Source organism: Muscardinus avellanarius (assembly GCF_963383645.1).
Source record: "Muscardinus avellanarius genome assembly, chromosome: 8".
In the NCBI taxonomy this organism is placed as follows: domain Eukaryota; kingdom Metazoa; phylum Chordata; class Mammalia; order Rodentia; family Gliridae; genus Muscardinus; species Muscardinus avellanarius.
The window spans coordinates 94,824,916-94,848,609 of record NC_137794.1 but is presented as its reverse complement, the minus strand read 5'-3'; the positions used below and the strand labels follow the sequence as shown (position 1 = coordinate 94,848,609).

General features: G+C 38.1%; 1 protein-coding gene across 2 annotated transcripts in view; it reads right to left on the bottom strand.

The window, feature by feature from the left end:
• Window positions 1–22,103, bottom strand: part of ADGRG6 (adhesion G protein-coupled receptor G6) — a gene marked incomplete at both ends in the record, with an annotated part of 141,243 nt that extends 119,140 nt beyond the window's left edge. For both annotated transcript variants that reach the window (XM_080700639.1, XM_080700640.1), the window contains one exon: window positions 22,004–22,103. In XM_080700639.1, coding sequence (XP_080556765.1) covers window positions 22,004–22,103 — 100 coding nt within the window. The remainder of the gene's footprint in view (window positions 1–22,003) is intronic.
• Between the last annotated feature and the right edge of the window lie 1,591 nt (window positions 22,104–23,694).

The window sequence follows — 23,694 nt, the reverse complement described above, 5'->3', positions numbered from 1 at the left end:
AAACCCCAAAACACAATACCCTGGAGCCTCATCTCAAAATTCTGCTAAGCTCTGAGCCTCATGAGAAAATAGGAAGGTGAGGCTTAGTGAAAATTCTAGTGTTTTTCCTTTCTCTTAAGAAAAGAGGAAAAAGGTGTCCTACAGCATAGAGATATGCTGGCAGTAGATACCATAATACCTCAAGGATTCTTCTGTCAAGAATAAACAAGAAGAAGGAATAGTTTCACGACCTTTTAGATGTGTAAGTCCAAGATTCTGATGTTATCAACTGCTTGGAAAGTTTTACTTAGATCCTACTAATTTTTGGTGCAGTTGTTCATCCACGGATTAAAAATATTCAAAAAACAAAATTGTGCCTGTATTGAAGGCTTACATTTTACTGTCACCATTCCCGAACTGATACATCATAGCAACTATCTACAAAATATGTATATTGTATTAAGTATTATAAGTAATGAAGAGACAATTTAAGTATGCAGGAGAATGTACATAGTTCATATGCAAATACCATACCATTTTAAATAAAGGATTTAAGTATGTGAGAATTGTATATCAATGGAGGTTCTAGAACCAATTCCCTGTGGATACTAGGGAAAAACTGTATATATCAGCAGAGACGTGATTGCTAAAAAGCAGAAGGAGCCACCAAAATTTGCAGTACTCTGAATAAATTTAAAAAATCTGTTTTTAGTTGTGTTTATTTTTTGTCACTGTGACCAAAATACCTGGCAAGCACAATCTAGGAAAGGAAATGTTCATTTTTTCTCAGTTTCTAAGGATTCAGTCCATGGTAGGCTGACTCCGAGGCAGAACCATCCTGGCAGAAAAGTATACAGAGGAAAGCTCTCAGCTCATGGCAGCTGGGAAACAAAAAGGGAAAGGAATGGGCCAGGGAGAACAAAAACCCCTCTCAGCTATGCCTCCAGTAATCTACTTCCTCCAACAAGGTTCCATCTCCTAGTAGTCCATTCAGCTATTGGATTAATTCAACAAATGGATTAGTACATTAAAAGGTCAGCACCCCATGACACAATCACTGCCTAAAAGCTCCACCTCTGTACTGTGGCATTGAGGAACATGCTTTGAACAGATGAACTTATAGGGGGGATATTTCAGGTCCAAACCATGACACCACTATGACTGAAATGCATGGGTGTACCTTGCTCCTTTTGCTCATGACCACTTCTCTACCCTTCACAACAAACCTGTAGAGTAGACGGGTTACCCTAATTACAAAGGTCTCTCCTTTAGTAATGTGTTTTAATTCATTCTTACTTCACTATCTCTACTCTCTTGGTTTTGAGCAGAACACAAAAATAAACACAAAAATAAACCTCTTAACTTGGAGCACTAATAATTGATAAGAAAAGATATTAGTAATCATCAGCAACAAAACATAAAATAGGCATAAATTGTTATGTGATCCCAAAGGTGAGATGAAGGATCCCAAAGGTGATCCCAAAAGTGAGAAATTAAAAAAATACTTTGGCTGGGCGTGGTGGTGCACGCTTGTAATCCCCGTGCTTGGGAGGCTGAGACAGGAGGATCACACAGGTTCGAAGCCAGCCTCAGCTACTTAGTGAGGCTCTCAGCAACGTAGTGAGACCTTGTTTCCAAATAAAATATAAAATAGGGCTGGGAGTATAGCCCAGAGGTAGAAAAGCCCCTGGGTTCTACCCTTAGTACCACACACTAAATAAATAAATAAATAAATAAATAATAAAATGAAAAACTTTGATGTTTCATTTCTACCTACAAAATGCAATTCCACAAGTTATTACACGGGTATACAAATGAAAATTAAGAAGAAAAAAATTGCCCATCTTTTTAGCCTTGTGTTAATTGTTCCTTTCATTTGAGATAGGTTGAGATGGGGAAGTACATTTTTAGGTACTAAAGGAGAAAGAAGTTTTAGGCAGGTTGGTGTACAGGCAGGAATGCACATAGAATATCAGAGAAAAAAAGTTTTTCAATTTTTTCATTTCTTACATTATGTATAAGAAAGTAGTAGAAATATGTTAGAGAATATTGGTAAAAACTTCATGGTGAAAGACCTCAATGTCAATCAATAAGGCTTGTGCTTCTTTTTGCAGTTGAAAGTTCTTCAAAATTCCCAAGCAAATTATACTTCAAAAGATGTTTATATGAAAGTGGTTTCTTGGTAGACTGCAAAAGAATACAGGAGGTAATAGTAACAGCTTTTCTGTTTTTATGAAAGTTACAGCAAGAGGCAATGAAGGCCTGCATTAGACTGAAGGGCCTTCAAAAAACACAGGTAGACAAGAGGTGTTCTCATGATTAGCAATGGGTCAGATCTCGGAGTGGTTCTGCCAAGGAGGAGTCAAAGAAAATCTTTGAGATGTTGATTTTGGAAAATGGTGATTATGACTAACATAATAAAGGCAGGAAAAAGAAGCTGAGATTTAAAAAGGAGTTTACAATGGTATACCTGTATTTACTTGATTCCCTAGATTAATCTCTTCTGATTTTTATATTCAGTAAAACATAATGAATGTGAGTTGTATGCCTAGTAGACACTGCTTGTTTCCAAACTTATTTTTTCTATATAACTTCACATTACAGTTAAAAAACAAAATATTTTGCATGAGCCAATAAAAATACAAAAGTGAAAGGATATATGATTTAATGAAAATTACTTAAATGGCTAGGAAAGTTGTTATGGAGGTTAATAAAAATTAATTACAGGTAAGAAAGCCTTTCATGACTGATGATAAACTTTTAAAGACTGTATTTAGATCACTTTATTTATTTATTTATTTATTTTATTAATTTATTTTTTAAATTGGTGCATTGTAGTCATATATCAATCACATTGGAGTACAAGACTTGAGAGGATATACAAGCACACATTATCCAATTAGCCCTCCTCCAGCCCCCATCCCATTCCCTCCCCCTCCCTCCATCCCATGCTTCTTTGGTGATTTACTTTGATACATTTGTTTATGTACCTCCTGCGTTTTAAAGAGGCTCCGTCCTCCAGTATTACATACCCTCTGATTGGTCACATTAGTTGCTTCACTATAGGGCCCTTTCTATAGCTTAACCTCTTCCTGTTGCCCTTTTCCTCCTAGTTATTGCTGATTAAGAGAAGCGTCTGATTTATATTTTCTGCAATATTTCTCTGTGCATGCTGCGTTGCAAGTACCGATCCCACTCTTGATGGTCCCAGTAGTGGCCTGGCCACTCAGTGGACTGATCCAGACCTCGCTGGCTCAAGCAGCGGCCTTGCCTCATGGGAGGCCCCAGTTCTGGTCTCGCTGGCCCCTGCACCGGTCTAACCCCTAAGCTGGCTTTGGTCCCGGCCTTGGAGGCTGCAGGAGTGAACTTGCCTCACGCCAGGCTCCGATGCTGGCCATTGGCCCCTGCACCGGCCTAACCCCTTGGCAGGATTCCAATCCCGGGCTCAGAGGCCCCAGCACCGGCCTGGCCTCACGGCAGGCTCCAATGCCGGCCTCGTTGGCCCCAGCACCGGCCTAACCCCTCGGCAGATGCCGTTCCTGGGTTAGGAGGCCCCAGCACTGGCCTTGCCTCACGGCAGGCTCCGATGCCGGCCTTGCTGGCCCCAGCACAAGTCTAGCCCTTCGGCAGGTTGTTATCCTGTCCTCGGAGGCCCCAGTACTGGCCTTGCCTCATAGCAGGCTCTGATGCCGGCCTCGCTGGCCCCAGCACCGGCCTAACCACTCGGCAGGCTCTTATCCCGGCCTCGGAGGTCCCAGTACCGGCCTTGCCTCATGGCAGGCTCTGATGCTGGCCTCACTGGCCCCAGCACCGGCCTAACCCCTTGGCAGGCTCCGATCCCGGCCTCGGAGGCCCCAGCACTGGTCATGCCTCACAGCAGGCTTCGCTGGCCCCAGCACTGGCCTAACCCCTCGGCAGGCTCTTATCCTGGCCTCGAGGCCCCAGTACCGGCCTTGCCTCAAGGCAGGCTCCGATGCCAGCCTCACTGGCCCCAGCACTGGCCTAACCCCTCGGCAGGCTCCGATCCCGGCCTTGGAGGCCCCAGCACTGGTCATGCCTCACGGCAGGCTCTGATGCCGGCCTCGCTGGCCCCAGCACTGGCCTAACCCCTCGGCAGGCTCTTATCCTGGCCTCGGAGGCCCCAGTACCGGCCTTGCCTCAAGGCAGGCTCTGATGCCGGCCTCGCTGGCCCCAGCACCGGCCTAACCCCTCGGCAGGCTCTTATCCTGGCCTCGGAGGCCCCAGCACCGGTCATGCCTCATGGCAGGCTCCGATGCCGGCCTCGGAGGCCCCAGCACCGGCCTTGCCTATGGCAGGCTGATGCCGGCCTCGGAGGCCCCAGCACCGGCCTTGCCTTATGGAAGGCTCCGATGCCGGCCTCGCTGGCCCCAGCACCGGCCTAACCCCTCGGCAGGCTCTTATCCTGGCCTCGGAGATCCCAGTACCAGCCTTGCCTCAAGGCAGGCTCTGATGCTGGCCTCGCTGGCCCCAGCACCGGCCTAACCCCTCGGCAGGCTCTTATCCTGGCCTCGGAGGCCCCGGTACCGGCCTTGCCTCAAGGCAGGCTCCAATCCCGGCCTCGGAGGCCCCAGCACCGGCCTAACCCCTCGGCAGGCTCTTATCCTGGCCTCGGAGGCCCCGGTACCGGCCTTGCCTCAAGGCAGGCTCCAATCCCGGCCTCGGAGGCCCCAGCACCGGCCTTGCCTCATGGCAGGCTCCGATGCCGGCCTCGCTGGCCCCAGCACCATCCTAACCCTCGGCAGGTTCTTATCCTGACCTTGGAGGCCCCAGTACCGGCCTTGCCTCATGGCAGGCTCTGATGCCGGTCTCGCTGGCCCCAGCACCGGCCTAACCCCTCAGCAGGCTCTGGTCCTGTCCTCGGAGGCCCCAGCACTGGCCTTGCCTCATGGCAGGCTCCAATGCCGGCCTCGCTGGCCCCAGCATAGGTCCAACCCCTCGGTAGGTTCCAATCCCGGTCACAGAGGCCTCAGTAGTGGCCTTGCCTCACAGCAAGCTCCGATGTTGGCCACTGGCCCCGGCGCCCACCTAACCCCTCAGCAGGTTCCGATCACTGTCTCTGTGGTTATTATTTCAAAGGTTCTAGGTGTAATGTATCAGATCTCTGCCTCCCCTGAGTATTGGCCACTGGCATTGCCACTGCCTCCACCGTTTCAAATCCTTCCCAGGCTCTTTTTCCACTCTCAATGTTGTCCAGTGTTCCTAAGCATGCATGATGGTAGCATTCGACATTTGGTGTAATTTCTCCAAAAAAATAAAGTTGGTAAGATCTGGTTTCTGCTTCTCCTGAATACAAGTCTCCACCACCATTGCGGAGAACTCTTTCAACACCGCATTTCTCCTTGGTCTCCGCTAAACTCTCTCCTTACAGGTGATCGTCTTACTGGGCCCGGTTTCTCCAGGGGTCTGGCGTGCTACGCGCAGTTCAAGATCACTTTAAAAGCTATTTCCCTCCACTATAATGAGAATGGAGTTAAAAATCACCAGCGATGTATCGTTGGCATGATTTATGCGCAAAAGACAACCATGAGCTCCAGTTAAGAGATCTGTCCTCAAACAAAAAGACTTGGCTCTATGTCAAATGTCTGACAAATAGATGTAAGCTTGTATTTTCAGTTCAAATGCAATAGTATGAGGTCCTGGGTCTAGCCATGATGAAATATTAAGTATTGCACTTCCCTTTCTTCCTAAGCAACAAAAAATTGAAGAAAATATTTTCAACTATTTTCAGACATAGGACATCTGAGTGAGAAAAAAAAAAAAAAAAAAAAAAAACTCTTGGTCCTTGAGAGAAAAAGAAAATGTCAGAGGAGCACCCATTACCCATTTACTCCGGCTTTCTGTTGGCCATTGCTTTTCACAACATTGTTGGGGCTCAAATAAAAAGTCAATAAAATGATAGTTTTACAAGATGAAAGACCCATCCGAGCTCCACTGCTCTATTATCAGACAGACTTGATTCCAAGGTAGTGCCAATAGCTTAATAACATCTACATGTGTCTAAGAAAACAATGTTGCCCTACTCAACAGCTACAGCCAGTTATGCTAAACTATCAGCACAGATCCTGCCTAGCAAAACATCTGCTAAATCAGTTAAATTTCAAACCTGTGTGAACTTGTGATTAAGATCAGACTTGAAGACATAAAAGTTGAGCCCCACCTTTTTGTAATGCTTCTTGAAGTTCAGGATTATACCACTTTTTCCATTTGTATTTACTGAATTATAAAAAGTGCTTCCTCAATGTATCCATCCAGTAAGGATACCTGTGGCTTTGGGAGATATTTCTGTATAACTTTCAGATCACCTGGGTTCTTAATATTAACAGCTGATGATTATGTGTTCTATTATTTTGCTTTAGTTGATAGCCCCATTTCCATTATCCCTTCATAGGTTAAAAATCTGACCTTTTCTAGTCACAGCAGGTGCTTCTTCAGAAATGAGACTATCTTGACTGATGCTTTCAACTCACCACTTATCCTCATAACTGCTCAAGCCAATAATTTGGGCAGAACAAACAACCCCTCAGAAGCCACCCACCAGGTGCTGAGTCTATTCTAGGTCATAATTTTCAAGTGTCTGATGAGAATTTACTTTCTGGTTCAGGCTTTATATTTGCTATGCTATTCAATTTACAAAGAGATTGTGGAGTTTTTCACAAAGATCATGGATTTTCAAAATGAGGACAAACCACTTGATAGTAAATAAATGATAAACCATTCAGTTAAAAGTAACAGAGTAACTGGACAAACAAACGCATACAGTGACAACAAATGGAATGAGTTTCCTTGTGCCACCTTAGGTGGTGGTGGTGTACTGGAACTAAGCCCAGGGGTATTTTACCTCAAAACTACAACCCAAGCCCTATTTTATTTTTATTTTGATTAGAGACTTCATTAAATTGCTGAGGGTCTGGATAAATTGCTGAAGATCTTCTTGAACCTGTGATTTTCCTGTCTCTGCCTCCAAAATACTGGGATTAGAGGCCTGCACCATCATACCCAGGGCTGGGACACTCTTTTTATCTTTAATTTTTATTAAAGGTGACCAGCCAAAAATATCAGCAAGTCTCCCAGAAGGTCATAGTTAAAAGAAAAATGCAATAACAAAAACTAAGAGAAAAAAGATATACTGATCACTGCATTCATTTTTTAGTATTTTTTATTTTTATTGGTGCATTGTATTTATACATCATAATGGGGTAAAAAAAAACTTGTGTAGACATAAATGTACACATCACCCAACCAGCCTCCACCCAGTTCCCACCCCACTCCCTCCCTCCTATGCTTGGCTTAGTGGTTGACTACGATATGAATAAGTACATCGTGCATTGGTTTTTTAAATGGAAGAGGAAGCTCTCAAGAAAAGGACCTGCTTAAGAGCATGGGTGTCTGAGCTTGGATGTGAGTGAAGTCCATAGAAGGGTGGAGTGAGCCCTTTACACTTCAGGTAGGTGAGTCTGGTATTCTTTGCAAAAATTTGCTCTCCCCACCCCCCAAAATTCTTGACTAATGAAAATATCTGTATAAACATCACTAATACAAATACAGAAAAAAAAGTATGCCTTTCCTACTAGCCAAAAATGTTTCAGCATATGTAACAATTAAATTGTGTTTCAGAAAATTGCTTATTTTTTATATAGCTAGTAAATCCTTCTTATTCTAAAGCACTAGAATTCTGTTTACTGTGTCCTAAGTCTACTATCAATATGTTTTTATTAAATGAGATTTTTTTAATGAGGTATAATTTATGTACATTACAAATGTATAGATTTTGCATATGTTGTTTGATGAGCTTTGACAAATGTATGCCCTATGTGATTATATCTCAATCAAAATTTAGAACAGTCCCATCAACCCATTATATTTGACCATGTCTATTGTTCCCTGTGGGTAAGGGATGTTCTGATTTTTATTATTATGGATTAACTGTGCCCATTTCATAAGTCCAAATAATCAGAACTACAGAGTTTGTGCTCTGTGGCCCTTCTCTGTTCAACATGTTTTAGAGACTCCAGTTCATACTGTTTTATGTATCAGTAGGTCATTCCACTTTTGCTGAGTAATAGACTATTATTAATATGCCAAAATATTTTTATCCATTTAAATGTTAATAGACATTTGGATCTTTCCGTTTCAAGCTATTATGTGAACAATGATATTGCAAAATTCTTTTAGGAGTCTTTTTGTGGAAAAATTTTTTTAATCTTATTTGGGTAAGTACAAAATAATAGCATAGTTTTGTGTGTGTGTGTGTGTGTGTGTGTGTGTGTGTATACCGAATTTTGTATGAAATTATTTCACTGTTTTCCAAGTGGTTGTACCATTTTACACTTGCAACTACAATATATGAAAGCTCCAGTTGTCCCATATCTTCACCAATGATAGTATTTTTTAGTATTTTTAATTTTAGCCAAATTTGTGGAGATAAAGTAGTATTTTTAATTTTTAGGATAAGATTATCACTATTCTAACCAGTATCCTTACACAAAAATAACTAGAATTAGATTAGAGGATGTTTTTACATAATCAATGAATACCATATATACACATTTTGTATGTATGTAATCATATAAAACTAAAAAGTACTATACTCATATCCATAATAAAAACAATGAGTATGCATTGCTTTTATGTTTGTCTGAAATCAATATGTTTATTGTTAGAAATGTAATAATGTGATGAAAAAGAAAATACTTGAATCTTAAAAGCAGGAAGATTGATATTTTGTTGCATTTGTTTTTAGTACTTTTGAACTTATATTATTATCTTTAAAAGAATACTAATTATAGCTTTATGTCTTACATTTTAAATATAACATTTTAATCTTTATTCTACCTCACTAAACATTTGAAAAAAATAAGTTTGGGGTATATGTACCTTTATAATGCAAAACATACTATAATTGTTAAGACCCTTCTTGCTGGGTATTTAGGTTATCCCTAATATGTAATTGTTTTACCTATTTATGTAATAAAAATCTACATATGCTGTCTTTTACAGGTGCTTACTAGTCAAAGGGTTTGAAAAGAACTTGATATATATTATAAAATATATCATTTTTTGAAAATGTCATACTACTTTAACATATTTATAGAAAGGCCAGAATATAACATGGCAAATTAATTAATAGAATTTTTCTCAACTTATTGAAGATTTTCAGGTAGAGTTAAGCCACATTCACTAATTGAATAAATAAGTTAAAATAAAGTAAAAAATTGGATGCTCTCCCTAGTATGTGGAAGCTAGGGAGAAAATGAGTCATAGAAGGAACTCTAGATGAAGAAGGAGAAAGTATAATGAGCAAATAAGATAATCTAACTGAGAGAGATAGAAGGGAAAAAGAGCAAAATTCGTCAATGTACATGATATACATTAAAAAACGTATCAAAGTCAATCACTAAGCCAAAATTGAGGAGGGAGATGGAGTCAATGGGGTTGGAATTGGGGAAAGGCTAAATGAGTGATGTGTGCATGTATGCCTCTACCATCTTGTACATATGACACAATGTACCAATAAAAAGTTTTAAAAATAACTGAAAAATAACTGAAGCTAATTTTTGATGAATTGGCCTGTGGGCTATGCAGCCAGAAAAACATAAGCCAACTACCCAAAGTGGTCACATTTAATTCCTCTCGGTCTGATTTTGCCCAAAACAGAAGGTAGAATAGTCAGGCACACCCATTTTATCATGTGTATTAATAGTATTCTATCTAATACCCAGAGGAAACAAAGCCCCATCATAGACTAAGATTTTTTATTGTAAAATAACATTTTTTGAAAATTTTCATTTCAGAGTCAGGATTTTAATTCACATTACTGATTTGTCAAGTTACTTACAGCCAAGTCAGTAGGGTTATTGATATCCAAACCAACTATCCTCCATGCTTGATATTATGCAGTTTATATTTAAACAAAATCCAATAGTTTAAATTTTTAAAATATATTTCTCTAAAGAATATTTTTCTCTCAATCATACAGGATTCACTTTATTTTTAACCTGAAATAGACACAAATTTCAGATTTTAATGCTGACTAGAACTATAGCCTTACATTTTCAAATATAACAAGCTCTCCTTTACATAGAGGAAACAAAGTTATTTATGTTAATTTTATGTTAATTGTTATTATTAGACTCCAGTTCTTTTTGCCTCCACATGAATAGCAAAAGGACAGAATACATAAGTATGGTTTATATATTCTGCCCTACAATCTAAAAAGACTTCTAACCTATTTTAACAAAGCCTAATGAACTGTTTTTCTGACCAACACAGTAAGTTGTGACTTACAACAATAAATATACTCTGTATTTATACTTGATAAATCTCTGCTTCCCATAAATGAGAATTTTAAACTTAGCCCCAAATTCCCATCTCAAGGTGCTTTCAAATATACAGTCACATGTCATATAACATTTTGGCCAACACAAACTGCATATATGATGGAGGACCCATAAGATTATGCCATCTGGTGCCAGTTACAACACTGCAGCACCTTAGTTTCTTTAAGTGCACTCTATCATGTTCCCACAGTGACAAAGCTGACTAACGGCACATCTCTCAGAACCTATCCCCATCACTAACTAATGAGTAGCTGTAATCTAGCACCAGTAAGGATTATTGTAAAGCCAGGTACCATAGCAGCCAGAGAAGAAAGATCTTTAATCTCAGTTCCATCTGAACCAACCACTTTGAAATTAATATCTTAATATTTGTCTTACAGAAGAAAGTAAGATATGATGGAAATACTGAAAAGCAATTAAAGGGGGGGGGGGGAAGAAGCATGGGAAATGGAACCAAGTAGGCCTATCAGCTTGTAAATCTAATTTAAATATGGATGGGAAATAAAGGCTATATATGCTCCTGGGCCATCAGTGGAACCTAAAGGAATAATTTGAAGAGTATGAAAACTTCATGCAAAAAAGGGTAGGCTCTTCAAGCTGAACATAGACTAAATTCTAAATCATTAGTCATCTCGTCGGGTGATAAGATTTCCTTTGAAGTCAGACTTTTTATGAAGAAGGTGCTCTATGGTCCCACTAATAACAATCATGCCTGCAAATATATTCCATATACTTAAATTTTTTAGTAAAAAAATTAGAGAGGTTTGGACTACTCAGGAAATCTCTAGCGTTTTAGAAAACTTTAAGTATTTGAATAGAGACAAATTAATACTTTATTATGCATTTTAAAAATAGAGTAACCTCAGCGTAGTTTTTATTTGCATCTCCCTGATGGCTAGTGATGTTGAACATCTTTTCATGTGTCGGCCATTTGTATCTCTTCTTTTGTGAAGTGTCTATTCATTTCAGTTGCCCATTTCTTGATTGGGTTGTTTGTTTTGATAGTATAGAGTCTTTTGAGCTCTTTGTATATTCTGGATATTAGCCCCCTATCAGAGTGGTGGCTGGTAAAGATCTTCTCCCGTTCTGTAAGCTTCCTCTTTAGGTTCTTGATGGTTTTCTTTGATGAGAAGAAACTTTTTAGTTTGAAGAGATCCCACTTATTAATTCTTGCTTTAATTTCCTGCACTTTGGAAATCTTATTGAGAAAGTTAATCCCTGTACCTATATGTTGAAGTGTAGATCCTATGCCTTTCTCTAAGAACTTCACAGTCTCTGGTCTAATTTCTAAGTCTTTGATCCATTTCGAGTTGATTCTTGTGCATGGTGAGAAGTAAGGATTCAGATCCAACTTTCTACAAATGGACAGGCAGTTCTTCCAGCACCATTTGTTGAAAAGGCTGTCTTTTCTCCAGTGTATGAGTTTGGTAACCCCAATCAGAGTGGCAAACATAAAGAAATCAAAGAACAACAATTGCTGGCGAGGATGTGGGGAAAGAGGAACTCTTTTACACACTGTTCTGGGAGTGCAAAGTAGTTCAGCCACTATGGAGATCAGTATGGAGATTCCTTAGAAAACTGGGAATAGATCCACCATTTGATCCGGCTATACCACTACTGGGTATCTTTCCAACGGGGTTGAAATCAGAGAACTACGTTAACATATGCATACCTATGTTCATAGCAGCACAGTTTGTAATAGCCAAAATATGGAACCAACCTAGATCTCCACCAACAGATGAGTAGATTGCAAAATTATGGGAAATACACACAATGGAATTCTATTCAGCTATAAAGAAAAATAAAATATTAACATTTGCAAGAAGATGGAAGGAACCAGAGAACATTATGTTAAGTGAGATTAGTCAAGCACAGAAAGAGAAGGAACATATGTTTTCTCTAATATGTCCAAGCTAGGGAGTAGTGGTAATACCAGAGGGACTCCAGGTGATGGAGAGGAAATCTCAGCAAAGCTTGAATGGAAGGATAGGAGAGGAAGAAAGCTGAGGTTGTTCAATGGAGGAGCTACATAAGAATATGTGTAATAGCATAAATACAACATGGTTAACCTGGACACTCTCTATTGGAGGGGAGGGAAAGGGAGGGGGAAGGGCATGAAGCACAATGTAAATGTATACCACTCTCAATATGTTCCACTTATAAAAAATAAAAATTAAATTAAAAATAAATAAATAAAAATAGAGGAACCTATTTGAAGGGTGAGGAAGTCATGAATTCAAATATACACTACTCTTTTAAGAAATTAGGAAATAAAGGGAATGATAAAGAAAAATGAAAGTCTAAAAGGGAAGTGGAGGAGTTTCAATTGTTTAAAAAAAAACTGAGTGCATGTGTAGAATAAGCTGGGAAAAGTGTAAGTCGAAAGTAAAGGTTTAAGATACAGGTTATAGCAGGGATAACTTTTTTTTTTGTGGTACTGGGGTTCCTGAAAGCCCTTCTACCTCCAGGCTACCCTCCCAGACCTATTTTTACATTTTTATTTTGGAAACAGGGTCTCCTAAGCCAGCGCGGCTGGCTTCAAACCTGCGCGATCCTCCTGTCTCTGCCTCCCAAGAGCAGGGATTACAAGCGTGAGCCACCACGCCCGGCATAGCAGGGATAACTTTTAAAAAGGTCACCAAAGGGGAAGAAAAGTGAAGATTCAGTGAAAAAAAAATTAAAGAAATATTTGGTTTTTTCTCTTTTTGTCAAAAATACTCTTGTAAAATATAATTTCAATAGCAATAATATTAGCTTAGCAATGAAAAAAATGTGTTCTCATGAGCTGTTCAGCTCCTGAAAAAACTAAATATTTTTTAAAGAAGAAACTATTCTGGTCATTGTAGTCATTCAGAGTAACCACTTTCTCCTTTTGGCACAAATAATTATGGCAAAGTTTTGAAATTTCCTTTCTCAAATATCTGGTTTTCCACAAAAATAGAAGGAATAGCCAATGCATTTCTTTTCTTAAAATCAACTGTACCTGGGCTAAGTATAAAGTTCTTCTATTAGTAATTGAATGTCTATGGCAATTCTATTCTTGCTGAGCAAGAATATTTAAATTCTTTAATGTCTACAACCATCCAACATTTAATTAATATCCTAGTATTTGGCAAGACTGAAAGAACATTGCAAAGCCAGTGAGCCTCAAAAGCAAGGATGTGGACTCCATCTTGAGGTCAAAGAAAACCTTCAAGGGAACTAAATCAGGGGCAGTACTATGATCCCAACCATCCTTTATCAGAGACACCGAATGCAGAGAGACTATTCAGGAGTTCTTGCAAGATAACCAGTGCAGACTAGAGATAGTGCTACAAACACAAAGATACTGATGATGGAGATTCAGCAGCCCTTGGTCACAACCAGATATGGGTCTGAGCACGACAGAGAAGGCATGGGATACCTCAAGTTCTATCACTGTCTCCAGCTTTTCAATGTCAGTACTGTTCATCAATGAGAAACCTGAGGCCCTTACTTAGCCTCTGTGCCCTTCCGTATTAATCTCCAATCGCACATACTTACTGTTATGGTTAGTGGAGACATGCCTTTTTTTCTTCCTGGACTGGAAGTCTTAATTAATTTGGGTCAGCAGTTTCTCTCACCTGACTGTCTCAAATGAACTCTCATTTAGCTGTCTAGCCTTGTTCCTTGTCCTTCTCTGCACAGACTTATTAGTAACAAGAAGGATTCCCATTTCTACAATGTCATTTTCAATGCACCTGTGAGTTTGCCTTTGCCCTCACCTCTTTCTATGCCTCTATTCACCCTTCTACATATCCACATCCGTGCTTCTTCATCTTTGCACTTTCTATTACAACCAGGGCTGATACTCACCAGGTACAAATGACTCCTATGGTTGCCGCAGTTTTATAGCTAGCCATCGAAATGTAATTGCAGAAAAATCATTAATATGGTCAATGGTGAAACTGTATCAGTTTTAAAATATTTTGTTCACCACCCCTGCTGGAAGATGCATTTAACAATACCAGATATTGAAAATGTTTTAAAATAGTGGGGGAAGGCAAATAGTCTGATTAAGAAGGACTATCTATTATATCAGCGAGGTGTCCTGCTAAAGAAAAATTTAAAACCTCAATAAAGTGGATTCAGTTTATTCAGTACACATTTACTAGACCAGTTTTTCTCATCAGTATGTCTTAGGTTTCCAAATGGACACCACCTTAGATACAAGCAATGGCTTAAAATTTAGAGAGAACTTTCTTATGAAATGGTTACAGAAGAGGCAGCCCTCTCTTCATGTAAGACAAATGATGAAAAGTACTGAGAGTCTAGCAAATACCCACTAAGACATCAGAAATTACCAGACTGGAAAGGAAAAAGTCTTATGTCAACTTAGCAAAGGCTTTCACAGAAAAGCCTTATTATTTTTAAAATAAATTATATTATTTGCTAAAATATTAGGTCTTCATCAGTACTGAAACAGAAATTTTGAGGTCATGAGCTTCCCAAAAGTAACAGATTTTCAGGTTAACATTAGAAACAGAGGTGAGATTAGCAGCCCAAATAAAAAGTTATTATTGACCTCTGATGAGGTAGCCTGGAGACAAATGGTACACAGAGTCTGATTAAGAGAATTCAGGAAGAGGTGAAGGAATGTTTCCACAACCTTAGTGTGTATACCTGAAGCTCATCTACCTTAAAAAGAAAAAGAAAAAAACCAAGGCAATGGACTTCTGTAAGTCTAGCTTTTCACCACTAGCATGAATACTACAGCTACCAAAATCCCCGGATAGGAAATTCCTCTTCTGCTTTAAAACTTTTCAATGAGGTCAAGAATCTAGCAAAACTATAATGCAGAAGGGGTAAGTATCAAAGCACATGATGCCATATTTCTGGGAATACATTAAAGGCATAACAAGGAAGGACAGAAGAAAGGAAATGTGATGTGTATAAAAGTAAGGAGTAATATCCCCAGACTATTTTTCCTTTTTCAGATCCATATTTACTTTTATTGTTTAAAGTTGCAACAAAGTAAAGAATCTTCTAAATGAATTCTTCTGTTTAGGAAAAGTCAAAAGAATGAGCAAATGCTTATTTTTCTTGCAAATGCCCAAACTAATAATAATAATAATAATAATAATAATAATAATAACTAATCTAATAATTAACAAAAATATCCTCATTTTAAATAGGCTGACACCATCTACCATGTGGGCTCTAGTGTAAACACTTTCTCTCTTTATCTGAACCAGTGGCATCAGGCTTGGAGCAGAGTGTGTTATTAGAGGAATGTTTCCTCTTGACTCATTTGATTTATTGGAGAAACTTCTGCAATTTTTAAAAAAGTTACATTACTTCTAAAACCACCCGTTTAAGACAATGCTGGCTTAGGAATGACTATACGCCAGGAGATTTTTTAAATGAAATGGATCAGAATTCAAATTGTTTTCCTGAAAAAAATACTCAAAAGTCTAATTGCTTGTAATTTTAAAATCATGATAATTAATCTTAAGCATAGAACTATTGCCTTAATGTTGCTCCCACTGCTACTTTCCCTCTGAGAGTATGTTTTAGGAGATGGTTAGAAGTCTAATATGAACTGGCAACAGCCACCACCCACGTGCTGGCAAAGGATCTTGTTTTCTTTTCACGTGTTTAATCGTCTTAGGCCAAAGGAGAGGAAAGGATATTTATATGACTTCATGATCATTGTGGGATTAATATATTTTCCCATCTAACCTCTAACTTTCCTCCTACTGCAGCACCACCCTGTAAAATATATTTACTCCTTAAGTCTGGATACATTTTTTCTCTCTTTGATTCTTCTCTATTTTGTTCTTTTCCACATTCTTTACTTGCTGAATACTGTGATAATGGCAACATTAGAACAGTGCCAAAAAGTATATATTATCCTTTCTAAAAATGAAAGAACTCCTTAAAGAATTAGTCATTTTAAGGGGGTAGAAATTATGGCCTATTAAAACATCCCAAAGTCTCAGAGTTAATACCTTTCAAAGTCTACTGTTTCCCAGGTTTATTTTGTACAAGAAAGTTACGTGCCCTATCTCTAGTCCTAATTCAATATAAAAAAATCAGATGCTAAAATTGAAAGGAAGCATACATACAGGAAACTTTTGAATAAAACTCTGTACATTAAGACATTGTAAATCAATCTCGCCCTGATTAATCTTCAGTCTGAGAAGGTCTTCAAGGTTAATAGTACAAAATACTCCCCAATATGAAATTTCTTCATGTACTAACTGCTGCTTATGGGGAATGTGGAGGGTAGTGGATTGTTGTTGTTGTTATTATTATTATCATCATCATGGTAACCAATAACCAGTAGAGTCATTTTGTACTTGCAGTATCATCTTACCAGCCCTATGTCTGTTCTTTATAAAACATATATTATTACTTCCAAATATCTAATATCTAAATATCTAAAGACCAGTATCACACCAGGCGTGGTGGTGCACACTTGTAATTCCAGTGCTTGGGAGGTGGAGACAGGAGGCTCGTGCAGGTTCAAAACCCCTCTCTGGCTTAAGAGACCCTGTTTCCAAATAAAAAATATGAAATAGGTCTGGGATTGTAGCCCAAAGACAGAAGGGTTCCATCCCCAGTACCACCAAAAAAAAAAAAAAAAAGCCAAAAAACCCAGTATCTTATTCCTACTGACTTCCAAGGTAAGAATGACATTTCTCTCAACCAAATTTAATTCAACAGGATTTTTACTGTTAAAAAAAAATCAATACACATAAGCAACCAAACTGTGGCTGACAAAAGAGAAAATCTCAGCCAGCTCTGAAGATACAACACATAGCTTAGTGTTGACAAAGACTGCTCTGGAACATTCTTCAGACTGTTTGAGACTCATCACTGTGCTAATATGCTGGTCTAGATAGTCGATGGTCATCGTGCTATCTAACTTATGACATTCATGCCTAGAGGCCATTGTGATCTGTCCAGGGAGGCGTCTATGATGACCTCCCTTTATTCCTAATATTTTCTAAGTGGGATCAGTTTCACTCATGTTCCCATCACATTCGATGGTCACTTGACATGATCATCAGGATGACAAGATGAGTCAGTCCCTTTTTAGGTTTATAAAATCAACCTCCTCAACTCGTAGAATTTAATATTTTGCTCTTTGAAATTCAGATCCACCCAATGGTCTATGAAGGAAATTTGATGTCTCAAAGAAATACCCATCTACAATTGGGAGGCTTTATTTGTTCAGTGAAATTGGCTCTTTTACTCTGAAATCTGGGGTGAGAAAATGGCTCATTCTGGCTGAAAGCTTCAGACAGTAATCCGGAGTGCCTTGACCCTAATTGAGGCATCTACTCATATGTACACACAGTCATCATTATCTGCAATATAATCTGCACAAGTAGAATCTTGGTTTTGACCTTTCAGATGCATTTAATGTTTTAAGTACATGTTAATATGTTAAAATGGCTTTAAAAATTGCAGACTTGTAAAAAGGATTATTTTTTTAGACAACTGAGAAACTTTTGAGCAAATATGGAAATATGTGTGCAATGTCTATTTAATGCCGAAACCCAGACTGAACTGTAACTTATGCTTGATTATAATTGTTCATTCTATGATCATGAGAAAAATTAACATACAAACAAACACCAAACAAAACAGGATTCTTTCTGCCCAATTATTTGCTTTCGAGAACCATGCTGTGCTCTGGGCTAGAAAGTATCCAGCTCAGGCCAGATAGTACTTTCAGAATCATTTCCCTATTTAGCCATTGATGTCTCATAGATATCAGAATAACGCTGAGCCTTAAAACAATCTGCTGATATCACTGATTTTCAGGAGAAAAGCGAGGCTCCACCCTCAGTGCTCATGACTCGGGCTATCTGTGTGGAAACAGGCTCCGGGTTGCTTAGGAATTTATTGGCTCTCAGCTGTTTGTTTCTCTCTGAAGCCATAACCCTCAGCCTGCTCAAGATATCATTCATCTTCAGAGTCTTGGGTGTAGTGCCACGCAAAAAGAGGTTATTATTTGAAACACCTTTTGGAGATTCTTATCAAATGAAGAATGAGCCGGAGTAACAGTTAAGTGACTCATACAAAACTGATGTACTCATACCCTTCAACAGTCTCTCTGTTCATTTTTTTAATGTGGCTTTTTAAAAAAATACCAACATAATTCATCTATTTTTTTCATATTACTGTAGTAATACATGCTCATTGTACCAAGGCAAAAAAACTCAGAGGTGTATAAAGTTCTATTGTCTTTTCCCGTCAAGCACTTAACCAAGTTCCTGAGATAATCCATTTTAAAAGACTGGTGTTTATTATCCCATGTTTTCTTATGTTTACATAGTCTTATACAAATGTGTGCATAATACATCCCAGTTTTGTAATACAACCTATTAAAACCTGGAATAATCTTCTATCATTCTATGATTTAGATTTCAATTTAACATTATTATCATGGACAAATTTCCAAGCCAATATACACAGCTTTATCACATTATTTTGAAGAGCTGCATAGTATTTCATGGTAAAAATGTAAAATAATATGTCAAATAATTCCTATGTTGATGAACAATTAATCTTTTCTGATTGTTTGCTATTACAATGATACAATTAACATACAATACATATTTCTTTACACGATCATTTTTAAAAATTTTTATAGGATAAGATGTCTACGCGTGGGAGTGATATGGCAAACAGTGGACACATTCTTAACTCTTAAAACACGTTGTCCTAGTACTCTTCCAAAAGATAGGGACACCTGTGTTGGTGTACAGCCTTTGCCCAACAACTCTGGCCAACTTTGCCTAGACCTTTCTAAATGATGTCACGCTACTGGATAAAATACAATCACACTCTGTTGTTTCAATTTGCAGTTTTGTGAGACCAGTTTAAGTTTTCAATTATTGTTTTGTTTCAGGTTTTTTTAAGTTGCTTTTATTGCTTGTCATGAGACAATCAGCTCTTTTTCTACATTATTTTAAAAATTCTGTGAGTTACTCATTTTGTAAGTGTTCCATGTAAATACAATGTTAACTTACCTCCCAGGAGACCTGATATTGCAAATCTATTATACAATTTAAACTATGGATGTTTTCAGAGTTAAACTATCTGACTCTAACTTTCAGTTATTTGAACTAAGTGTCAATTTTAATCAAATGAAGCTTGTGATCCTTCCAATCTAGCTGTCACAGTCAAACAAATACAATATCAATAATTAAGAGAACACCAAAATCTATAGATTATCACCAAGGTAATATCATAGAATGATGGGGTAGGGAGAGGTTCTTTGGACTAGGAAAAAGGACAGTTTATCTGAGGTAACAATAATTAAACCGAGGTCAGAGTGCCCAAAGAACCAGGCATGTTCATAGGAAGAAGAGATTATTCAGAGATTGGGGAGAAGAGGATACTGGGAAGGCATGGTCAAGGAACAGAAAGGCCAATGTGTCTAGAAAACAGTGAGTATGGAGAAGAGGAGGATAGTGGAGCTGGTAGAAAGGGTTGTAAATATTAAAGGAGAAGTAGATTTGGGGCAAGGAGGTAGGAGCCAAGGGTACTGTTAGCATATGTGAAGTTTGAAGCCCCGCATGTATCTAAGGGTAAATGAGGATCAGCAATTGGAGAGGTGACTCTAGGGTCCCGGAAGGGGTGGATACCAAAGATCAGGATTTGGGAAATATTAGCATCCAGGTCCAATGGAAATCCCCTAGACCCAAGACAGTGTACGTGTCACCCAGAGAAATTTTAAGAAGTTAACAAGTGTGCATGTAGAGGTGGAACATCACAGTCGAGCACTGAGTAATTTTTACAAATATAGTATGAAACTCTGATTTATATAAAAGATACAGCTTTAAAAATAGAAACAGATACAGTTGTAATACATGTTATTTTAAATGGCCTTTAAGTTCACTTTAAAGAAGTCTTTTGCTGAGTTGTTAGAAGAGATGAGAATCTTATATTAAAATGTCAATAATAACCTCTCCGCTGTTCTTGGGAAACTCAGCTATTCATGTGTAGAGTGGTGGCATTTTAAATGACTTGTAGGTAGTGAGATATAGTGAAAGAAATGTTTAAAAAGAAAAAAAAACGGAGTAAGAGAGTAGCTTCACAAACAGAAGTTGTGATTTCCATCCCACGAGATGGGAACCTCCTTACACTCTACACCATAGGGACTTCTCTTAGCCAGTCCCAGTCTGGTTGTTTCCTTTTAACTGGCTAAAATTATGTGTTTCATTTCATGTAATCAAAAGTCTAAATTTTAAGAATATATATACGAATTAAAATGTTGACATCTAAACTACAAAGACCCTATTGGGGCCATTTGGTTTGGAGAAGCCTTGGGAATTTACTATTGCATGGCCTCACAGAAGTGGAAGTAAACAGATATCAACTAGTTTTCATCTAATCATTTATCTTCCATCACTGGTTCTAGAGGATCACTCTGAAAGTTAAGAATGTTCAAGACTGTACATCACAAAAATCCAATCTATGTTTAAGTTTCAGATCTCATTACAAGTATCTTTCACTTTCTGTCGATGACTTAAGAACAGAAAGGGTGACTTCATAGCGAAATAATAAAATTCTAATAAATGCACACAAAATTTCACTCACAGATAAGTTTTGTTTTGAGCCCTTGAAACAAGTGCAGGGATATTCCAAGTAAGTAGCTGAAGCCTTTTAAGTACTTGATGACTTGGGGGAAAAAAGCATTTACATTTTACTACAAATTGAAACTCTTGATCAGTGAGTAACCAATTTTAGCAGGTAATTTATTTTTATGATTGCCTGAATGTATTTTATAATACCACAGATATATTACAAATATGGAATTTATGCATATTATCAAATTCTAGGTGATAGATAAGACTTCAAGAATAATGATTTTCTTAAATGACACTTAAGACTTATTCGAAAAGAAAATATAGTAAGCTGAATAAATATAGCAAGAGAAAATAAAGGGTAAAACTCAGTAGATTTAAGAGAAATGCAATTTGTTCAGTGACAAAGTCAAATGAAGAAACAGTTTTCATTCAAACATCATTCACATCCTTCTGTTAATTGGCTTACTTATGTAACTGGCTGTTTATGTAAAATTTATTTTTAAATAGCCAAAGAATCTTATTTCAAAGATCAGAAAAGAAACTGGAATGACCCCCCCAAAATATTTTAATTTCTAACATATTGTAATTAAAATTAACTATTTATACCAAAAAAACCTAAATAAACCATATAAACTAAAGATATCATTTTGAATTCTTACTTCATCTTGTAACATGCAAATGAAATAAAAATTATGTAAATAGCAAAGTTTACATTTTCCATAAATAGCTATAGAAAACTTGAAAAGAGAGCTAAGTGATGTATATTTATCCAGCAGCACAAGAAACAACTCACACTTTTTGAAAGTCTGTTTCATAGTTATCTCATCATTCAATATGGGCTAAATAAATAAATAAATTTTTTTTAAAGATGGCAAAAGACTAAAGAAATAAACTCCTTAGGAAATAAAACAATGATCAAAGAAATGGTATTCATGGAGAATTCAGAGAGGCTAGAGACCAAAACAGACAAAAACCTATAACAGAAACAGGTAAAAATAATAATAACAAGGCAATAAATAAAGTTAAGCTAGTAAATAAGCAGCACATTTGTACCGAAGATAGTGAATTCATTAAATTCGGGGTTTGAATGAACCTTACCTGAGCCAGGGACATGAATGATACAAAGAGCAAATAAGAACAGAAGGCGACCCGGCTTCCATTTCCAATGGCAGCTCCACATTCCACTGGAGAGAAACATCCTGCAAGGAAAGAAAGAGACTATCAGGACCCTGGATGAGCAGGGAGGCACAGAGATGAGTAACGCAAACCACAGCTTTCCAGCAGGGGCTGGAAAATAGAAACCTTTCTCAGCCTTGCTACCACATAAAGAAGCAACATTGATTGACTGATTGATTGGTTGGTTGGTTGACTGAATGACTGCTAATTTATTTATTGAGGTGCTGGAGATGGAATCCAGGGCTGGGTGCATGCTAGGCAAGTGCTCTATTATTGAGCCACACTCTAATCCCCCCAGAAAAAGTCAAAGATGATAACCAAAATCACCTCCTTCAGCTGGGTGTGGTGGCACACGCTTGTAATCCCAGCATTTGAGAGGCTGATACAGAAGGATCATGGTTCTCAGACAGCCTCAGCTACTTAGTGACGCCCTTCACAATTCAGTGAGAGCCTGTTTCAAAATAAAGAATAAAAAAATAGGGCTGGGGGTGTAGCTCAGAGGTAGAATGTCCCTGGGTTCCATTCCCAGTACTGAAAAAAAAAAAAATCACATCTTTCAAGTGAAAAAAAATAAAGAAAATCTTTGCATTTTATTTGCAACTTGCTAGTCCCTTCCTTATCAGAACATATATAATAGGTGATTTCTGTATAGAGATGAGTAATTTTTCAGAGAATTTTAAAAAAGCATTTTTTTAATAAAGCAACTTCAGCTTCATTTTATTCAGTATCACTAGACACATGCTGGTCTGGGTAGCAGCAACATCTTCTATAATTTCCCAGAAATTTCAACTTTAAGGAAACATTTTCACTTTATAGCATCTTCTGCTTTACAAATGGAAATGTTCAGATAAAATTGTTCAAGCTCTCAGCTGGGTGTGGTGACGCACGCTTGTAATCCCCGTGCTTGGGAGGCTGAGCCAGGAGGATCGCACAGGTTCGAAGCCAGCCTCAGCCACTTAGGCTCTCAGCAACTTAGTGAGACCCTGTTTCCAAATAAAATATAAAATAGGTCTGGGAGTGCAGCCCAGAGGTACAAAAGCCCCTGGGTTCCAACCCCAGCACTACCATACACACACAAAAAAAATTGTTCAAGCTCTCTTCTTTCTCTAAAATAAAACACTGAACCAGTAACATTTTTAAAAGACCGAATTCTTTATATATAACAATGAATAGTGGTGTTTTTAAGGGGCTTGTAAGTACCAAGTATTATGGATACTCATAAATGACATTAAGCAGAGGATGGTGTTTGTCAGTAAGACATCTCTCTGGGCTAGAGATGTAGCCCAAAGGTGGAGGGCTCGCCTAGAGTGTGTAAGGCTCTAGGTTCAATCCCCAGTATCTCAAAAATAATCAAATGACCAATCCCCAGATTTTAAATTCTCCAAAGTGAGCTAGTTTGCCTGTTAATGGCAATCCAGAGTCACTTTATTTTTAAACTGAAAAGCAACTATAACTGTAACTGTGACTTGAGTATCACATTGATACCTTCCTTAAAGCACCTTCCTAGAAGGAAGGGTGTTTAACTGAGTAAAATATGTAATAATAACACAACACCAGAAGAGCAGGAAGAGAAATACTGAAATGACACAGCAGATGTCAAATGACTGCAGCCT